Raw genomic sequence first — 21,787 nt, 5'->3', positions numbered from 1 at the left:
AATACGGGGGGAAGGCGGGCAAGTCATTCAAATGGACGGTTGCTCGTCTCACCCGCTAACCCGACGAGATATGAAAGGTAGGTAGCCCTCCGAAACATACAGCAACCTACCAGACTATCTCGGCTAGGAATTCCTATCTGCGGGAAAAGGCGCCCCAAAGACGCGACCCGCCCCTGGGGAGCCCGCGGTCCGTCGAGTCCCGCCAGGTGCCCGCCAGGCCAGCCTCTCTCGGGCCAGGCGCGAGTTGGCGGTTGATGACCGCGGGCCAGCCGTTCTGCCTCCAGAGGAAGGCCGGCAGGGCCTGATAGCTCTGACAACACGCGGAGCCGGCGCAACGCCTGAGCCGCAGTTGAAGAAACCGCTCTTGGCCAGGACGGAGGCGGAGCCGACGCTCACGCCCGGCCAACAGAAGGGCCTTAAGATGCCTGGAGCGGTCCTGAAGCCGCCCCCGGCGCGAGGCACGCTGGGACTTGTAGTTCACTTCCAGGACAGCGACTCTCCCACTCGGCCGGCCCGCGTTTTACCGTCGCTTGTTCTCTTCCCTCCCCTCCCGGCACGCCGACTTCCTGGTGGCCGCACGCCCTCACGTACGACTACACTACCCAGAAGTCTCTACTGCGCGTCCCGGCGCGGCGCGGGGTCTCCTTCGGACTACAGTTCCCAGAAGTCTCCTGGAAAGTGCTTCCCTCGCTCCTTCCCAGGACCGCGATTCCCAGAGACTTCACTTCACGACGTTTCTCTTTTTGCCCGATCTCTGCTGGAACTGGCTGGGGTTCGGTCGGACGGCCAGCAGACAGGCTCTCGGCGACAACGGGGTCGTCGTGAACCGGCACAGGGCTTGCTCCGCGGCCTGGCTTTCTGCCCCCCTCAGCTCTCCCGGGGCAGGCCGTCGCGGCTGGCCTGAGCGGTGACCTGGCGGGCTGCGCCTGCGCCCTGCCCCGTTTCCTGCCTGGCTGGTGGCGGCGGCCATTTTGTTCATCCTCCTCCTCCTTCTGCTCCTCCTGGTTGGAGCGCAGTGTCCGGAGCGGGCTGGGGGGAGAAAGCCCTAGAGCAGGGTTCGGTGCCTTTTCCTCTGTCCCCAGCCGGTGCCCGGAGCCCCCCTCCCCTTCCTCCCCACCCCCTCCCCTCCCCAACCCTGCCCTCCCCCTTGTCCCGGGATCGCTCCGTCGCACCCACCATGATGGAAGACGACGGACAGCCCCGGACTCTGTGAGTACCCGAGACCGGGGGTGCCGGGAGCCTAGAGGCCCGGGCACCGCGGGACGCTAAGGGAGGGAGCAGGAGACAGGGGGCCGAAGCCGGGACTCTCGGCGGCTCCCTGGCTGGGGCGGCGTGGACGCTAAGTGCATTCCTCATCTGTCCCCTTTTCCTAGGGAAGGAAGCCCTCCCTGCCCCCAAACGCAGTCACTTCCTGGGGTCTGAGGCTTGTCCCGACCTTTTCCTCTCGCGCCCTTCTTCGCGCACCTTTCCTAGGCCTGGCTTCTGCATCCGCTGAGGCTGTCAGGCCCGAGAGAGCTTCTGCTCCCCCTGTGTTCTGGGGGCCCTGGGCTGGGCCGGGAGGTGCCGGTCCCCACGGGGGCTGGGCCTGGTGGGGGTGGGACTGGGGGTGGGACCGTCGCTGCATCCCTTGCGGGCCCAGAGGAATCAGCGCTCACGCCCTCCATGTCCCGGGCTTGAGGCGCCCCCGTCTCTTTGCCCGAACTCGGCTCTCGGAGGAAGCCAGACACTCTTCAGCCACGGGAGCCCCTTGTCTCTTTCTGCCCCACGTGCCCCCGCCCACGCTGTCAGAAACACCCGCCCAGCGCCCGCTACTTTTGAAGTGCAGGCGGAATGCCTCTGGCCGCCGCAGCATCGCTCCCTTCTCGGAGAGCGAAGTTTGCTTTGAGCGCGCCCTACGCCAAACTGACAACCAGTTGTTACACTCTTTTTTGCTGTTTGGTGTTGCCGCCTCCTAATTGGTGTGTCGAAATCATCAGAATCAGATAGAATAATGTCTTCGTTCGCTATACGATGCGTGTTTTGGGGGCGCTTCTTTGGTCTTGCTGTTGCATTTTGCCCAAAGCCCAATCTAATGAATGGATTTCATCTTCCAACCACCTAATTCGATTTTTCCTTCCTTTTCCAATGAAGAGTGATGACTCAGCAATTACATTTCTTTCTGAATAGCGTGGCACTCTTTTTCTTCTCTTGTATCTTTTTTTTTAATTTTTATTTTTAGTCTGAGTTATTTCTAATTCAGTGTTTAAATTGCGCACCTTTGGCATTCCCAGCCTCTGAGGCCCAGTTCTCCTACCCTGAGTTACAAGGAGTCCAATCTCTGCTTTGTTTCCCTTGCCTGTGCCTGATATTGATATGATCAGAGTTCACTTGGCTGGGTTATCTGCTGGGGAAAGTACTTTTTGGGGAATAGATGAAGGTAGATGGACACTCAGGAGGTTGATTAGCTTCTCAAAACTTCACTCCTACCAAAAAAAGTATACACTCCCTAAAGAAGGTAGACTTCTGTGTTCAAACTTGATTTTTTTTTTTTTTCGCCTGTATTTTCTTTTTGTTCCTATTTCTTTTAGTGTCTTACTCTGAAGTACTTGTCATCCTGTTTTGGGAATTTAAGGCCAATTTAAGCACATCTACTACTTGAATGAAAGGCTTGCTCAGTAGAACTTTTTTGTGTTGTCTTCCATTTTTTTCCCATCTTCCCAGAAAACAGAATTAGGACAAACTTGAAATTTGTCCTCAACATCTGTTGAAGCCAAAGCTTGGTAGTTAACATCTGGGAAAGTTAGATTTAGGGACTATCATGTATTTAAGGAAGATAACAGTTATATTGTATCTGAAATATCATCATCGAATCATAATAACTATTGAATAATTGATAATTTCTTATGGTTAATGTCTCATTTAATTGTATCATTTGTTCCCAAGAAGAGGAATTCCTGGTTTTGTCCTTCTAAATAATGTACTTTTTCATTCATATAGTTATCTATGCATCTGCCTTGTTTTCATTTCTATTGTACCTTCTCCAGTAGTCTAATAAGCTAATTCTTTGTTACTTCCTACCACTACCTTTTCCAGTCTCTTGTCCTTCCTCTGAAACATACTTAAGTTGTCTGTGTTTATTATATTTATCTAAAAATGTGACATGTATACATAGGAGTAAATAAAAAATCTAAGCTCTGTTATTTCTCAATGTAGTATATGTTTACAACTCTCCTTTATTCTTCCTTTTTCCTTCTCCCACTTTTCCTCCATGGGAAGGTTTTTATTGTTTAAGATAAGGACTGCTACATCTTCCTAGGTCTTACCCCTTAAGCACTTAGTTCACTGCTGGGAACGTAAGAGGTACTTAATAAACATTTTACAATGAATATATTTCTCTCATTAAATCAGTTTTAAGTCCCTTTTTAATAGTCCTGATTGATTTAAATTATAGGCAGACATTATTGTCATACTTTGTGCAGTTGATTTGTGTGTGTGTGTATATATAATATATTAAAACCTTCAAATGTAAAATCTTGAGATAAAATCAAATGTTTCACAATTCAGATTTTTGCAAGCATTTAATAAAATTAATGCATATTAATTTTTAAAAAGTATACATTTTATATATTTCTGAAAGGGCTCTTTTAGATACAAATAATGTAATGGAAACTGAACATGATTTTAGAGGTTGTTATCTAGTAAGGTTTGGTTTTGTTAGTTTATGGAGATCCTATGTTTTGCCTTGTGATCTATGGATGAGCTTTTCAAGTGGCTAGTATGTTTTTAAAGAATGTACTCTTAACAAAACTTATCTTAAGCTGTTTTCCTTAAAATGCCTGTGTGTTACTAGTGAGGTTTTTTTCCTGCAGACACACACAAGCTAAGACATATGGTTCTATCTTCAGAAAACAATATGGTGTTTATAGCCTAGGTAGGTCTTTAAATATTCATTACCTACAGTATTACTAATTTATTTGATGGTATTTAAATGGTATAGAATTGCTTTGATGTTGAGCTTAAAGTTCTGTTTATCATATAGTTGCTTTAAAGGACTGTTTTTTCATGTTTTTCATTCTCATTTGACATTTATTTTGGGATATTATGTATTGGCTAACTTGTGATCTTAAAAAAATAAACAAGATCATGCTGTGTAATACTGGTGTTTGAAAGTGGACAAGCCTTTAGGACATAAGTTGCAGGCTTGTGTGTATTTTTATAGTACAGTGATTTGATCCATGGTATATCTGAATCTACAATATGACACTAAATTACATTAGTGTTACACTATAGTTTATTTTACTCAGCTATTTGATGTACCAAAATCAATAGGAATTGTGGTTCTGGGATAATAATAATCATGTTATATAATGCCATCCTTTGAGGCTATTGGTTCTTCCTGATACTCAAAAATAGGGAAATCTATGATTTAGAGTATAATATGAACATCTAAGAACACAGCAGAAGGAAATACTATAAAATCTAGTTATAAAACTGAGTAGCTATACCATGGATTTGGCTAAATTGTGGCTGTAATCAAGCCCTTCATTCAATTTAATCATAGATTTTATTGTTGCTGTATTTTTTTTAAGTGTGTGTGTGTGTGTGTGTGTCCCTTATAGATAGATGGTCAATTCAATGGTACCACCTGCACCTTTCCTCCTTCTGACCTCCTTCCACAGTACTGACAAATTGAACATTCATTAGCTGTCTATTAAAGGATATTGTTGCAAAATCTCTTGTATAGGAACTTGTCAAGAACAAAAGCAAAAATGTTAGTTTTATGGAAATATGACCATAGTATTTTGTGTAAAACTGCTGGTAATTTTAGCCTTGGTAGGGCTACTCTTTGCAGAGAGAGCACATTCAGTGTTGAAAACTATCATTAGTCTCCTGTAAGTCATGATGTTCTTTAACTTAAAATTCTGCCCAGTTGGACATATGAAGTAGTTTGGCAGTGTGAACTTCTGCCTACTGTGAAACTGCCAAGTCTCTGGTCTCAAATTGGATTTTAACCCTAATGTTAGGATAAAGGTATCATTTTCAGTTTTTAATACTTCATTTCCTGTTCTTAGAAGACAAAATAGAGTGTCAGGTATGCCTTTTTTTTTTTTTTTTTTTTTTTTTTCCAGTGAGATAAAAAACATTTTGGAATTTCTTAAGTGTTCTCTCTTTTGAATTGACCTCTCACTATAAGAACTCAAATCATTTGTCTTTTTTGTTTTGTTTTATTATTTTGTATAGGTTCTTCAAGTAGAATTATATATTTAAAAAAAAAACTTGAAATTTTAGAATATGTTGACTACTTCATAATCAAAGCAGAAAGAAAGTGAAATATAGAGGCTGTCATTTGAAAATAAAAACAAATTTTCAGTAAACTACCAAAAGATGATGCTTACTAGGTTAACAATTGAAATTTGTCTTATTTTTATTAGTATTTATTTCAGGACAGGTTATTTCATGATAATGTAAAGGTACTTAAGCAGTATAGTAAAGTGTTTTAAAAGCTACAAATTGTGCCTCTATTAAGTATTATGCATGAAGGCATATGTAAATACATGAATTATATAATTCTGAGTAAAAGAAAAAGCAGTCTGAAATTTGGGTGAAATTTAGGGGAAATTATATAGTGAATTATGTTCTTTTTATCCTGGTAAATTAAGATGTTCTACATGTTGTTATGGAAGGCCTTTTATGTTACTTTTTGTAATTTAGTTTTCTGCTTTTTTGTTTTGAGATGGGGTTTCATAAGTTGATGAGGCTGTCCTGGAACTTGTGATCCTCCTGCATCAGCCTCCTGAGTTGCTGAGATTACAGGCGTGTGTCACCATGGCCAGCTCTTTTAGAAATAAATTAACTAGCCCTTTAGGTTAGATGAACATAGAATTTAGAATATTAGCATCACTTGTTCATTTTTCTTATAGATACATCTCCTGTGTTTAAAAAAAAGGAAAGAAAAATTATTCCATGGATACAGGCTCACAAATCCCTGTGAGTTTAAAAAAAAAAAAAAAAAAAAAAGGAGGCAGTTGTCTCTGGCTAACTCAGAATTCTTTAATCTTTCACTATTGGTGGAAAAAATAAGTCATTGCATTGGCCTACACTTTTAATAATAAGGAAAAAATGGCATACTGGACCAAAACCAATTTGTCAACTGTTTTGATCTTCTATTTAAGTAATATAGGACTTATATTTCAGTTTTAGAACATATGTCCTACGGTTATTAGTACCCATTAGGGTGAAATTCTTTTTTTTTTTTTTAATATTTATTTTTTTAGGTGTAGATGTACACAACATAATGCCTTTATTTATTTCATGTGGTGCTGAGGATTGAACCTGCCCCATGCTAGGCGAGCACTGTAACTCTGAGCCACAATCCCAACCCCTAGGGTGAAATTCTTAATCTTAGCTTTCTCAAATCTGTTTTTCCCTTTTAGTATATTCCATCTTAAAGCAGTTATGTATTTAATGTGGCAACTATGTTGCAAAGCTTCTTTTGGTCTCAGTACTCAAGTTTCCAGATGTTATATATTATGGTTAGAAAAATAAAACTTATATCCATTTACCTTCCAGAAGAAACTATGTTAAATTTTACAAGTACTTTTTAGTTTATGAGGTTTGTTCATGACAGAAGTAAGTTTTAGGAACTATTTGCTGAGTACCAGAAATATGCAAAAGTTTGACAGTATACTGACATAAGTAAATCAGTGTGCAAAACATAAATCAAAGTGGCATCTCTTGGTGGTAAAGTAGTGATTTTTCTTTATTTAAAAAAAATTTATACAAAATGTGTATGTTTAATCTGTAATCTGGGAAAAAAACCCAAATATTTAAATATCTATAGTCAACAGTATATCTGAATTGGTCTCAATTTTTCTCTGAATTTCTAAAGAAGTCTTTTATGTTTGCTTTATTTGTTACCTGCATAAAAATGTATTTTTTGTTGATTCTGCTTTATTTACTTATTTGTGTGTGTGTGTGTGTGTGCGCTTGCGTGTGTGTAATTACTGGGGATTAAACCCAGTGGTTTGTGCATGCTAGGCAAATGCTCTACCATTGAGCTACATCCCCAGCTCTTTTTATTTTATTTTGACACAGGGTCTTGCTAATTTGCCGGGGCTGGCCTTGAACTTGCGATCTTCCTCCCTAAGCTTCCTGAGCAGCTGATTTTACGGGCGTGTGTCCTCACACCCATCTCAGATGCATTTTTGACCAGAAAAATCTTATTTTACCTTATTCTCCTAAAACAAAGCAATGAAGACATACCATTTGCAAACAGTCTTATTTAGCCAACACCAAAACAAAACTCCTCCATTCTTTATGTGTTTTGCTGTAACTTTATTCATCTCTGTTCTTTGTTCATGTAATTGCCGTGGTTGGCATTTTTAAATAAACCCACTGTATCTCTAATAACTTTTTATGATCAGTTGTTTTAGTATTTGTCATATTATGTCTATGCTATGAATTATTTTGATAGAAATTGTCATTATCATGAGACTGGTTAGAATAAGAAAATGATATATAGGGTATAGAATAATATATATGCCTTTGGGCATATGTATTCATATATAAGATCATATTGATTTGTTCTTTACAACATCTTTGAATTTTAGTGGGAAAGGAACAATTGTTTTCCTTAATAAGGGTTAAATCTTACTTTGATAGGATCAGGCTTACTTTGAAATTTTTACTGAAGACACAAGAAGTTAAGTTGAAATAAAAGGTGATAAATTAAATGATAACACAGAGCCAGAGCTAAAGGTTAATTGCTGATAATATATATATTTTTTCTCATTCAGATACGTAGGTAACCTCTCCAGAGATGTGACAGAAGTCCTTATTCTTCAGTTATTCAGTCAGATCGGACCCTGTAAAAGCTGTAAAATGATAACAGAGGTAAGATCTTCCCAATTATATGTGCTCTCAGTTAGTATGATGTTGAACATTTTGAAATTTATTGGTTGATTAGTATCATTTTTTAAAATTTATTTTAAGCCTCAGGTTATTCTGGTGGAGAGATCAGTGACTTATTTGATTTGGCTGGTAAATGAGACTTGGAATGGAGTCTTGAAAGGGCAAAGTTTCTGTGCTCTTATTCTAACACAGTCATTCTTTGTGATGTAGTTATCTCTAAGTGATTTTACTTGTAAACAGCTTATCTCAGAATGGTGAAAAACTTGATGGTATATCGTATAATTCCAATTAGAATGTTAATAATTCAGGTAGCATTCATTTAAAGTTCAGGAATTGGTGTATGTGAAAGAATATTAGGTTATTATGTGCATAGTAAAGCAACATGTGTCATGTGCATTTTTAGTAAATATTAATGAACACACAACTTAAGTAGTTAGGCATTTAAATTGTTAGAATAATTTGTTGAGGCTGGGAATATGCAGGCGCTGGATTCAGTTGACTGTAGTGATACCCAATGATTCACATTTTAGCTATTCTTTTCTTCCTGTCTTTTTGTTTGTTCATCAACATGTTTTTTGACTATTATGTACCAGATTCTGCGGTAAGTACAAAGGATACAGTAGTGAATAAGACAATTCCTAGTCCTTTAGTATTTCACAGCTTAGTAGGGAAATAGAGAAGTTAACGGGTACTTAGAATATAAAATAATAATGTATGCAGTGTGGTTCGAAATCAGGGAGGCTTCTTGAAGATATTAGTATACAGGCTGAAACCTAAAAATATAATAGAAACTGACCAGAAAGGAATTTGAGGAAGAAGCAATTCTAATTAGAAGAATGTTGGTCTGGGCTGGTAGACAGAACAGGAATGCTTATAAGAGGATAAAGGGGGGGATATACAAGTCTGTTTTTTATTAGAAACCTGTATTCAATAGTAGCATGGTTGGAGTTTAAAATGGAGTTAGTTGTAAGACATCAGAAGCTGTGATAAGGAGTTGGTGTTTTATCCTGAGATGGGGATCTGTTAAAAACCTGTAAAGTGCACTGGTTTTTTTTATCTTTCTTAACTCACTATAGTTATTAATCTGTGCTGGTATATTTTCCTTCTTTCTTTCCTGACTTTATTCATTCATCTTTTCATAAATAAAATGTCTACATTGCACTAGGCACTCTTCAAGGCACTGGGCATATAATGGAGAAGCAGAGAAAGGAGGTTCCCAGGCAAATAGGGATAAGAGTCATGATGAGAATAAAACAGTTCTGTGATGATTGGAGGGTTGGTGCTATGTAGGATAGGTAGGTGAGGGAAGATGTCATCTCTTTGAGCTGAGACAGTAATAACAAACAAGATGGTGCCTGTCTACAGTAAGAGCTGGAGGCAGAGGAAAAGCAAATACAAAAGGCCTCGAGTTTGGGGGTGGGGCTGTGCTGTGGCTCAGAGGTAGCACACTTGCCTGGCATGTGTGAGGCACTGGGTTCCATTCTCAGCACCAAATTTAAATAAATAAAATAAAGGTCTATCAACAACTAAAAAAATATTATTAAAAAAAAAAAGCCTCGAGTTGGTAATGAGCTTGTGTTTATGGAACCAAAGACCAGATGGCTGCAGTCTGGTGAGTGATGGAGGATAAGTGGTGGGAAACGAATCTAATAAGGTAAGCAGGATTCAGAATCACACAGGGCGGTATGGGCCATGACAGAGTTTAGGTTGCAGTGGCAGACCTTTGGAGGGGTTTTAATAGGGGGATGAAGTGCTCTGATTGGCATTTTTAAGATTACTCTGTGTAGACACTGTGGTATAGAGAAGGATCGCAGGAAGCAAAAGAAGGAAAGAAACCAACTGGGTTTACTAGTCTAGGTGAGAAGTGATAGGTTCTTGTGCTTTAGAATATGATGGATAAAAATAGGGGTAGATAAAGTTTGGAATATATTTTGAAGATAGAATCAATAGAACTGGATTGGCTGTGGGATATAAGGGAAAGGAAGAAATTAGGAAAGACCCTAAGATTCTTGTTAGTACGATTATGTGGGTGGTAATGCTGTTTACCAAAATGGGGATGACTGAGCAGGGCACAGGTTTGGGAATTAAGCATTCTATTTTGGTTGTGTTAAATTTATGTATTAGATATCTAAATGATCACTGTATATGGGCAATTGGATTAACTAATTTGGAACTCTGGAGAGACGAGTGTTGAAGCTTGCAGCAGTATTTGAATCTATGGGACTAATTGATAGCAGAGAAGAGTAAAAGGATTAAGGTCTGAGCCCTGGAGCCTGGAACAGCTCAGCATTTAGAGTTACATTCCGACTTTGAGTTAAGGAAGAACTACCTTTGGAAAGATCCTCCACTGAGGAAACAGGAAAACTGAGTGTATGGTAGGTTGAAGAGAAGAGAATGTTTAGAGGAAGGGGAAGGTAGTGGTCGGCTATTTTGAATTCTGTCTGGAAGTCAAGATGAAAACAGAAAAGGGGTTATAGAGGTGACAGAGTCATTGGTGAGGTAATCTCAGTGACATGCTTGGGTTGGAAGCTTATAGGAGGGGATTTAGGAGAATGGGATATGAGAAAGTAGAGTCTAGAAAATTTTTGAGAAGCATTTGATAAATATTTTAAAAATATTTTTGAAAATTCTACATGTATACATAACCATTTGAGGGTTGAAATGATTTGAAATTCGAAATTTTATCCATATTCTAGAACTCCTAGATTTGAACTTGTAAATATAAAACCTCATATTTCTGTCTTGACATTTATGTCATCCAACAAAAATAGGTGACAACACTAATTAAGGTAAGGACCTAACTGAAGATTAGAGTGTCACTTGGTGGTGGTGGTATAAATGGGAAGCTTATAAAGGGCATGGACTATAATACAGAATCTTCATCTAGGCATTTATTTTCCCTTCATAATTTTTTTCCAGTATATGAAAAATCTTTTTCCCCCTTAATTTTATGATTTTTTAACTGTAGATATTATAGATTCTAGCTTTCCCTATATAATAAAATAAAATCTATTCTACATTCTAAGGCAAACATTAGAGATATATATATATATATATATGTGTGTGTGTGTGTGTGTGTGTGTGTGTGTGTGTGTGTGTGTGTTTGGTGGTGCTGGGGATCGAACCCAGAGCCTTGTGCATGCTAGGCAAGCACTCTACCAACTGAGCTATATCCCCAGCCCCAAACATTCAATAATTTTAACACCTCTGACACTTAGGATTTGACTTAAAAAAAAAATCAGTTGTGCTTTAGATGAAATGCAGCATGATACGAGCATATATGTGATGTGACTATTTAAATACGTGTGTACAGTTTTTTCTCTTATCTGTGATTTTTTTTCCCCTCAGTTTTGGCTGTGGTCAACCTCAGTCCAAAAATATTAAATGGAAAATTCCAGAAGTAAAAAATTGAAAAGTTTTAAAATGCATATAGTTCTGAGTAGTGTGATGAAGTTTCTTGCTGTCCTGACCAGGACATGAACCATTTCTTGTCCAGTATATACATACAGGGATCTGGCTTACTACTAGTTAAGTAAATTTGATATTAGTGTGCATGTAATACACTAGTTTCTTAAAGCCTGTTTAATTTTTTTCATTGTTCTACCATTGGACCCGCATATATTTTGCCATAAATATTAAGTATTTTCTTTAGAGACCATCAGGGCTGAGGAATAGAAGGAAAAATGGACCAGCACAACTTTAATTTTTTAATTTACTTTTAAATCCATCAGAAAATGTTTCTGATAAATATTAACTCTTTTCACAAGAGGAACTTAAGTGTGTGTTTCTATTTGGAGTCTTTCCCCCCATTTCCTTTCTCTACTTCTAAAGAACAGTGTTCACATGTCTGTGACAGTAAGATCTTGTGTGAGAGCCCATAGTTTTCTTGTCAATGATAATGATCCTACTTTTTTTTGCCTCAAAAAATTGCCTCTGCGTGCTGGGGTTGGGCTCAGAGGAAGAACGCTTGCCCTAGCATGCATGAGGCACTGGGTTCAATCCTTAGCACCACATAAAAATAAAATAAAAGTATTGTGTTCTCCTACAACTAAAACATAAATGTTAAAAAATAATTGCCTCTGGTTGCTTTGTCACTATTGTTTAGACATCTTATTTTTTTCTAATTTTTATTTATTTATTTTATTTATTTATATGTGTTGCTGAGGATTGAACCCAGGGCCTCACACATGCTAGGTGAGCACTCTACCACCAATCTACAACTCCATCCTGTAGACATCTTATTTGGGATTTTTCTTCTAAAACTTTCCTGGAATGATAAACAGTGGTTGTTTTAAAGGTCTTTATTTTATCTGGTATTTTTATTCCTTGTAGGTCAGCCCACAATTTCACATTTTAAATATATTTTTAGGGCATTTCACATTGAAGAGTGAATGTTTTTAATCTTATATTAAAAAAATTTTTGTACAGTTGTGCTACTGTCTAATATAGACTGCATGTTATAAAAATTTATTTTTGTTGTTAGCACTACTTTCTCACCCTCTTTATAAATATGTATTTGCCAACTACTATCAAGCATATATTTAACAAAGATTTTTATATATTGGTGTTTTTGTGATGACAGAATATATATAGCTTTATCCTGGATTCTCCTCACCACCACTTTTTTTTTTTTTTTTTGCAGTATGGGGGTCAAATTCAGAGCCTGGTACATGCTAGGCCAGTACACTACCACTGAGTATACCCCATTACTCTCCTGGACTATTGGAATATTTTATTCAGTCACATTTTTAGCAGTTATTTTCTAGTTCGCTAGTGTATTTTTTGGACTTTGGAAGACCACATTTAAAGTATATAGAATCTCCAGTACGTTAGACTATTTTGAAGGATTACATTTTTCTATTGTTATTCTTATCCAAAAAAGGAATACATATAATCCAGTCTCAGTAGTAATACAAAAACACTTATTATTTGTGGTACCAGTCCTGGTTTTGATCAGGAAATAAAGCTTATAAAGTTAGTTCAATTCTGTATCTTTTTATAGTACTAGAATACAGTTTGGGAAAGATTATGATACATTAGTAGAATATAGTCATTTCAAAATAATTTTTGGAAGAGGAGAGCAATGATAAAGAGTGATCCTCATCAAATCTGAGTTTGAGGTTTGGTTTGGCCTAATCTATTTCATATTTAACATACTTCACTAGAATTCTATATTTTAGTTTAATTCTCAAGGTTATGATTCCATACTGCTTTCTGTTTAGTACAGTAGTGCTGTGAGGCACAAAGTGAGGTTTAGCTGTAAATCTTTTTTTTTTTTTTTTAAAGCGTTAGGCTTTCATAAGCTTTTGCAATCTCACTTTGTACATTCCTAGCTATCAGTAATGTTTTTTCCTGGATTTTCTTCTCAGCAACCCGATAGCAGAAGGGTCAACTCTTCTGTTGGATTTTCTGTTTTGCAGCATACAAGCAATGACCCATATTGCTTTGTGGAATTTTATGAACACAGAGATGCAGCTGCTGCATTAGCTGCTATGAATGGGAGAAAAATTTTGGGAAAGGTAAGGTAATAGAATGGTGACGCCTTATGAGTACATATGTTTGCATGTTTATATTCTTTCTTAGCAAGTTTTTAAACAGATATTGAACTGCTGATTGATGGTTTTGCTTTATTCAGCCTAGTGCTTTTACAAAAATAATCCGCTTGATAAATGGTTTATTAAGTGGTAAGTGTTATAAATGCATAATGACATGCTTAATAATTGTATTAAATATAATCTTTATTTTTAGGAGGTCAAAGTAAACTGGGCAACAACACCAAGTAGCCAGAAAAAAGATACTTCCAGTAAGTACTCCTGCTGCGTTTACTGTGGAAGAGTTCTGAAATTTTCCTGGCAGCATTACCAGCTTAACTAGGGTTTTTCTTCCTCCTTAGTGTTGCCTAAAAAAGGTTTAGTAGCTGACTTCTTAAGTATTTGATTACCAAATGCTCTGATTTCAGATCACTTCCATGTATTTGTTGGGGATTTGAGTCCAGAAATTACAACAGAAGATATCAAATCAGCATTTGCCCCCTTTGGTAAAATATCGTAAGTATCATAATCAGTACTACACTCAACAGTGATAGGCAAAATTGTATATGATTAACTTGTATTGGAAATAAGATTTTCTTTCTCTAGTTAGTGTACTTTTCTTTTGCTTTTTGATTTTCTTTTTTTGGTTTTGTTTTTTGAGTAGATGTTGTTGCAAATGTTGCTGTCATTTCAATGTTTTGGGGTCTTGTTTTCATATAATCCTGTGTATAATATGTTTTAAAAATTTAAGTGATTCTGTTTGTTATCTTTGAAGCACATGTTTAGGTGGTAAAACTTACAAAGTCCAACTTTTTGTCAAATGTTAAGAAAAATGGGTTAACAAAAAGCAAATGTGATTATACTGTGTTACACTTTTATTGGAGGAATTGATAAGTGGGGGAAGTAGTTAAATCTTTGGGTATATTGGTAAAATTGAAAATGTTCATGTTTAAATGTGATGATAAATGTGTTTTGATATCTTAGGTATAAGTAAAAAGTAGTACTATTACAGTATTAATGTTTCATGTCTGAATTATAATGTGGGACTAATTAATAGATGTTTTTTGTTAGTGATATTTGATTCTGCTAGTAAGGGGACAAATATGGTTTGATTTTTAACAAAATTTATGCTCAAATTTTACTGTTACTTGATAACTGTATTGGAAAATTAAAAATGGTTATAAGTTGTATAAAGTATTTATCACCGTTTGTCTTTCTAATTAAAATCAGTGTATTTGATATATTTCCTGTAGATGTAAATTAAACGTTTTAGTACTACTTTACAGACACGTGTTTCAGTTAAGAACAACAACTTTTTTCTTTGTATAATTTGTTGTTCTGTAGATTTAATTTATTTGAAGGAAAGATTTAATTCTTAATTTTCTATTTTGATATTTGCTTTGCTTTTTAATCTAAATGTGGTAAGTAGTGCTGTTTTAAAAATCAGTATAAAAATAACAGGTTGCTGTTTTTCAATCTTTATTTATACCTGAGACCTGCAGTTTTCTAAAGTCCAAGTCACAATTAAAAGTAATAGCATTCTGGTTATTTTGCAGAATTGCTCATAAGAATGGACAGGATCTTGAAGGCTAACTGCAAGGAACTGTGCACACTGGAACTCAGTTGTAGATTTTTTTTCTCATTTCTATTTATTCTTATTATACATTATTTATATATACATATTTTAGTATTTACATTTTAACATTCTATATTCAGTGGAGTTCTATATTTCCAATCATTTTAACTTACTCACTAAAATTTCTGTGTAAATTTGTTGTTTTCGTACTGGTGTGCTTAGCATTGTTGTTAGTTTTTTATTCTCCTTTCTTAAATTTCTGAAAATGTCAATTTTTCAAAATTTACAGCTGCCCAAACTCCAAAATGATGATAGAGAATTGACCAAGAAAAATAAAGAAATCTGTTAACAGGCCATGTATGCCTTTTTAATTCCTATTTTTTCCTCTTTTTCAATTTTTTAATATTTCATATATTTTGTATCACTAGGCAGAAGACATTTAACTATTTAGAGATTGCATGGTAAAGTAGTTAGCATTGTTACAGTAATTTATAGAATCAGTAAATCTTAGAGGACACTAGCAAATAGAATATTAGAAAAGGAAACTATTGTTCCTATTAAGCTTCAAATTTGAGCATTTAGTTTAGAAAGCACAGGCTATTTGATTAGGTTGCATGTTTATTACATGTTTTTGTCCTACTGCTTTTTTCTAACAGGTAAAGAAGCATTAGGGAGAGTTCAGGAATGGCTGTAGTTAATTAGGGCTAACTGGAATTTTATTTTAAAAAATGCTCACAATACAGTGTGTGTGGTTCCTTTTAGTTTTTATTTTGAGGGTGACTCTTACTTCCCTCATTTAGCTGTGCTTCTTTTCACAGGGATGCCCGGGTAGTTAAAGACATGGCAACTGGAAAATCCAAAGGCTATGGTTTTGTATCTTTTTATAACAAACTGGTACGTTCTTTCAACCCAATTTAAATTTTAAAAATATATATATTTTTAGCAATAGAGGGACATAACTTTGTTTATTTTTATGTGATGCTAAGGTTCGAACCCAGTGCCCTCCTGTATGCTAGGCTGGCACGCTACCACTGAGCCAAACCCCAGCACCCAGTTTAAATTCTTTAATTCTAGATTTAATCACTAGTTAATACACAGTAGCTGAAATTTGAAAGTGCTTGGTTATTAACTACAAATCCAACCTCAACATAAATTTTTTTTTTGTGTGTTAATAGTAGAATATAATTCATTCTTTCATAAACCTGAAAGTAAATAGCTGAGATAGGGTGATTACACTCTAAGGACAATTATTAAACTTGCACTTGTGCATTAATGAAGGTAAAATGTGTTATAAATCAAGCCTAAGACTAGGACAAGTGAACTAATATGGAAATTTGGAGGGGGAAAATAAATTATATTGAGTCTTATTTTTTTGTCAGGGTGTGGGGAGTGCGGGAGAGTCCTGGGGATTGAACCCAGGTCTTTTTTAATTTTTATTTTGGGTCAGGCTCTCGGTGTTGGTGAGGGTCTCACTGAGTTGCTGAGGCCAGCCTTAAATTTGATGATTCTCCTTCATTGATTCTTGATTCTCCCAAGTCCCAGGGTTTCCAGACATGCGCTACTGTGCCCAGATTATATTCAGTCTTAATCATGATCTCAGTTTTCATTCTTTATTTGAAATTATCCATACTTTTATAACTGGTATGTTATTGAACTGAAAATTTAAGCAATTTTTCTTGATTTTTTGTATGACTTTTTTTAAGAAAGATGATGTACCAAAGTACCTAAGCATTTGCATTTATTATAATATTCAATAATAAAATAGAGTTTAGTTCGGTTTCAACAACTTAAATTACCTACATTTTATTGAAGGGGTATGATAAAATTACCAGTTATATTCTATCTTTGCATAGATTAATCTCAGGTTCATATTAATTTGGATAACCTAAGCTTTTTTGTGTGTGTGTGGTGCTAGGAGTTGAACTCATGGCTTGCGTAATAGTCAGGCATTGTACTGCTGAGCTATAATCCCTCACCCTAAACTTATTTTTTGTTGATACATTTTTTAGCATTATAAGTCATAATTTAAAAGTCTTCCATCTTAAAATATTTTAAATCTCATGTCATAGTCATAACTCATACTAATAGAATACATTGTAGATTTTGAGGGGTAGGCAATTTAGACTAATGTTTGTGTTTTTAAATTTTCTTCAGTAAATATTACATTATAAATCAACAATAAAATTAAGATATTTGATTACTTTGTCTTATGGGATTTGTTTTTATTAAAATGTGTGTATTTGAGGAACTAAACCTTAATTTTGGGTAATCAGTAGGATTATGATTTTTTTCATATTTCAATTATGATAAATGTTCCTTTACATCAACTTAAATGCTATTTTCGTAATCTGCAATCAACAAACTAAAATAGCTTTATGATTAATTCAAGTTCAAATTATTTTCTTGTTAATTGTTTAGTGAGTTCATTTACTGTTGAAATTTAGTGAATCCAGCAGTGCCAACTTTTATTTATTACTGGCCTTATATACCATTCCGTTTTGTTTGTGATTGCTCTCTCTCTCTCTTTTTTTTTTTTCCCCCATAGGATGCAGAAAATGCAATTGTGCATATGGGAGGTCAGTGGTTGGGTGGCCGGCAAATCAGAACCAATTGGGCCACACGTAAACCACCAGCACCTAAAAGTACACAAGAAAGTAAGCTATGTCTGTCACATATGTTAAGATTATGGATTATTCACAAACCACTTATTTCTATATAAGATTTAATTTCTTAATATTTAAATTGTATGGGAAGACTTATTTTGTCTTGAATTTTATTATCAAAAACAATTGAGATTTGATGTATTTTGTGAAGATGTGAACCACCTGATTTTACAATCAAATCATAACATTGAGAAAAAATTATATTTTCTTCTTCCTGAGGTATATCTTAACAGTATATAAATAATTAGTAAGACTATGTGTGTGGTGCTAGTCATCGAACCCAAGACTTTGCACATTAGGCAGATGCTCTGAGCTACACCCACAGGCCAGAAAATAATTTTATAACATTGTATAGCAGTCAGTATTTTTCTTTTCTTTCTGCATGTAGATAACACTAAGCAGTTGAGATTTGAAGATGTAGTAAACCAGTCAAGTCCAAAAAATTGTACTGTGTACTGTGGAGGAATTGCTTCTGGGTTAACAGGTACAATGTTTGCTTTCCTAGTCACTTTCTTTGTGGGGCTTCATTGTTATTAGTATGAATTTTTAAAATACTTTTTAGTTATCAGTGGACCTTTATTTTATTTATTTATACATGGTGCTGAGAATTGAACCCAGTGCCTCACACATGCTAGGCAAACGTTCTACCACAGAGCCACAACCCCAGCCCTATTAGTATGAATTTTATGATGTATAAGAACCCTAAATATTATATTCATATGTTTTATAGATCAGCTTATGAGACAAACATTTTCACCATTTGGACAGATTATGGAAATAAGAGTTTTTCCAGAGAAAGGCTATTCATTTGTCAGGTAATAGTCTATTTGTAATATCATTATTAATCTTATATTTGATTTACTCCTACACTTGTGTTATTTGACCCTGTCAAGGAATCAGGTTTTTATTTTAGTATTTCTTTACAATATAGAACTTCTAACTACATGATGTAATTTAGGGGAAATACCAATTTATAGTAATGAACTAATGAGTTTCTGTATTAAGTTCTTAAAAAAAAAATAAGACAAACATGATTATTTTTTTTCTCTTAGATTTTCAACCCATGAAAGTGCAGCCCATGCCATTGTTTCAGTGAATGGTACTACGATTGAAGGACATGTGGTTAAATGCTATTGGGGTAAAGAATCTCCTGATATGACTAAAAACTTCCAACAGGTAATTGGATTTTTCATAGTACTTTTTAAGGTTCCATCTTATATATCTACAATACAAGCTTTGGAAACTAAAATAAACAGTAAATAAAATAAAGCATATATCTACTTTCAGTTGATTGTATTAATGCTATTTCAAAATTGATTTTGCGGTATTAACTGAATCTTAATACTTTCTTTTCACAGGTGTCACCACCCCAATAAACTTAGACAATGATAAATAACAGAGTCCTATTCACATAAGGGTGCTTACTTAGTTTTTCTCTTCCTTGTCTCCCACTCTTTCTTCAAATACGGTGTTTCTTACTTGTTTCTTAAAACAATAATTTGCTTTTTTCTAGGTCGATTATAGTCAGTGGGGCCAGTGGAGCCAAGTATATGGAAACCCACAACAGTATGGACAGTATATGGCAAATGGGTGGCAAGTACCGCCTTATGGAGTGTATGGACAACCATGGAATCAACAAGGATTTGGAGTAGAGTAAGTTGTTTGGGTTTTTCCATTGTAGACACAGAATATAGTTCTGACAAAAGAAATTTAAAAATGTGTTTTTCTAGGGATGATCTATTTAAACTATGTATATTGAGGTATTTGGATTATAAACATAGAAATAAATGTACTGAAATGTGATTTATAATGTTAAAAAATTACTTCTCTTTACCTAGATGGAAAGGGAGGTTAGGGGTAACCTATTAGTATAACCTGTCTTTGTAAGCAGATGGTAAAATTTGACTTAACATTTCCAATGATACTTTTATTTGTCTATTTTTGTATGTATAAAAGATTTTTTTCTAGATAAATTTGGAAGTTTGATGATTTTATGCCATTTGGCATGTGTGAGAAATCCTTCAAATTATGTGATATAAAATATCTTACTTTTTATTGTTGTTGATAGAGTGGGTTGGTTCTCCCAAGTTTTTCCCCCAGGCCAGCCCAGACCTTTACTTCTACTGGTTCCTTCTTTTGAGACTCTTTCCAACTTGAACTTGAGTTTTTAAATTTTCTTATAAATTCGTAGATCATATATGCATTTTTTTAAAAAATCACTCTTGCGAGACATGCTTAATTATGGTGTCCTAACAACTTAAACAGTGGGATGTACATTCTATACATGTAGCATTTATTTATTTATTTTAAATATTTATTTTTTAGTTTTAGGTAGGCATGATATCTTTAATTTACATTTATGTTGTGCTGAGGATTGAACCCAGTGCCTCATGCATGCTAGGTGAGCAAGCTACCACTGAGCCACAACCCCAGCCTCTACTTGTAGCATTTATTTCTTTGATCTATTTAATAATGTAGGTTGTTGATTTCTTCTAGTTGTTTATTCTGTGATTGGACTGCTTAATTTTTCTATAAATGTATAGATGATTTTTTTTTTTTTTTTTTTTTTTTTTTTTGTCTTGTGTTTGCTGAAGATTTTTTTTTTTTCTTCCAAGTCAATCACCTTCTGCTGCTTGGATGGGTGGATTTGGTGCTCAGCCTCCCCAAGGACAAGCTCCTCCCCCTGTAATACCTCCTCCTAACCAAGCTGGATATGGTATGGCAAGTTACCAAACACAGTGAGCTGGGACTCTAAACAAAATTGTAATTCATGATAGGCTTCGATTTCCTGTGACACTCTGAAGACATGAAAGTAGACATCGGAAAATGAAAATATTTATTTTAAAAATTGAAATGTTTGGAACCTTTAGCACAGCTTTGCTTTGGTGAAGGACACATGTCTTCTAGTTCTGCCTTTTTAAGTTTTTGTTCATGATGGATATGAACATGATTTTTCTTTGTGTACAAAAACTAAAATAAAGTCAATAAAGACAATTCTGACTACAAATTTTGATATAATAAGAGAAATGGGTAAATACATTTTGATTCTTAGATACTATTCCATTTTTATCTTATTGTTCAGTATTTTAACTCACTGTGTTTTTAAACGAGCAAAAAAGGGAGGATCTTGAAAAACTGGGAATCACATAATTTCATCCTGAATCCTGATACTCCCCTCCCCTACCCTGAGGTGGACCACATTTGAAGTCAGCAGAAAAAAGTGTGATATTCAGAAGAAATGCATGATTTTGGAGTCGCTTTGGAGGAATATTTACTCTATGCCTAAAAGAAACTGAAGCCAGACTGAAATTTTGCAACCTAAATAAGGAACAGTGTTGTCTGAGTTCCTTGAGCAAATGTTGGTTGGTCCTCATTAAGACATATTTTTAAAACTTCAGAAAGTGTTATTAAAACTGTAGTATATTACATTTCGTTTTGGGGAGAAATTCCAAGTATGGTGTTTGTATTAAAGTCAGACAGTCATACTTGTGCTTTTACATGAAGTTTAAATGATATACATTGTAAATATTGAATACAGTGTTTAAAAAGCATGCTTCAACATAGAAGTAGCAGCAATGTAATTATTTGAAGTAACACTTAACATACTCCACTGCATTGAATGCAGTGGATTGATAAGAATGTTAAAGACTGACATTTCCAAGGTTGGCTATCTATGTAAAATTAAAATGACACAAATTATTTACACAGAAAAGGCCTTAATTTTAATTCAATATGAATCTTTGATGGATTAGTACATTCTAAAATGTCACTGGAAATTAGATTTTCGTTCTTTGCTTATACATTATTTGGTATGTAAATACCTTGATTAAAACCTGTAAAACAATTTCAAGGTTCCTATACGTTGTATAGCACAAGTGTTTTTTAAAAATCTTGGGGTGTTTTTAAAAATTAGATATATTTTGCCCAAGAATTTTTTTAACAAGATTGCTAAAACATCTTATTTAGACAGTTTGATGTACCAATTTATAATTGGATATTCAGTTTAAATAGTACACAAAGTTGTGATTTTTATTTTTGATTAATTTTTTTTTCTTGTGGGGAGTGTGCATGGGATAACAAGCCTGGATAGAGGCTTGAGCTGTATGTGTGCAGTTTGTAAATGAATC

General features: G+C 35.6%; 1 protein-coding gene and 1 non-coding gene across 9 annotated transcripts; one reads left to right on the top strand and one right to left on the bottom strand.

Annotated features, from left to right (window-relative positions):
• The first annotated feature begins 660 nt into the window (after positions 1-660).
• Tial1 (TIA1 cytotoxic granule associated RNA binding protein like 1) lies at positions 661-20,654 on the top strand. 8 transcript variants are annotated; one of them, XM_048791301.1, is made up of 13 exons: positions 684-1,209; positions 3,849-3,910; positions 7,776-7,872; positions 13,260-13,409; positions 13,639-13,693; positions 13,850-13,937; positions 15,816-15,891; positions 17,543-17,651; positions 18,049-18,144; positions 18,391-18,475; positions 18,713-18,836; positions 19,174-19,313; positions 20,255-20,654. In XM_048791301.1, the coding sequence occupies exons 3-13, from the start codon at positions 7,861-7,863 to the stop codon at positions 20,400-20,402; spliced, it is 1,083 nt and encodes a 360-aa protein (XP_048647258.1). In that variant the 5' UTR covers positions 684-1,209; positions 3,849-3,910; positions 7,776-7,860; the 3' UTR covers positions 20,403-20,654. The 8 variants fall into 8 exon arrangements, with proteins under 8 accessions (XP_015353808.1, XP_048647261.1, XP_048647256.1 ...); XM_015498322.2 differs by lacking the exon at positions 3,849-3,910 and having other exon boundaries at positions 661-1,209; positions 13,311-13,409; positions 20,276-20,654; XM_048791299.1 differs by lacking the exon at positions 3,849-3,910 and having other exon boundaries at positions 682-1,209.
• Positions 10,995-11,067, bottom strand: Trnaa-agc. Its single transcript has one exon. It is a non-coding gene; the product is annotated as a tRNA-Ala (tRNA).
• Positions 20,655-21,787: the final 1,133 nt, after the last annotated feature.

This window comes from Marmota marmota, unplaced genomic scaffold (genome assembly GCF_001458135.2).
Source record: "Marmota marmota marmota unplaced genomic scaffold, marMar, whole genome shotgun sequence".
NCBI classification, from domain to species: domain Eukaryota; kingdom Metazoa; phylum Chordata; class Mammalia; order Rodentia; family Sciuridae; genus Marmota; species Marmota marmota.
This window is presented reverse-complemented; position numbering and strand designations above follow the sequence as displayed.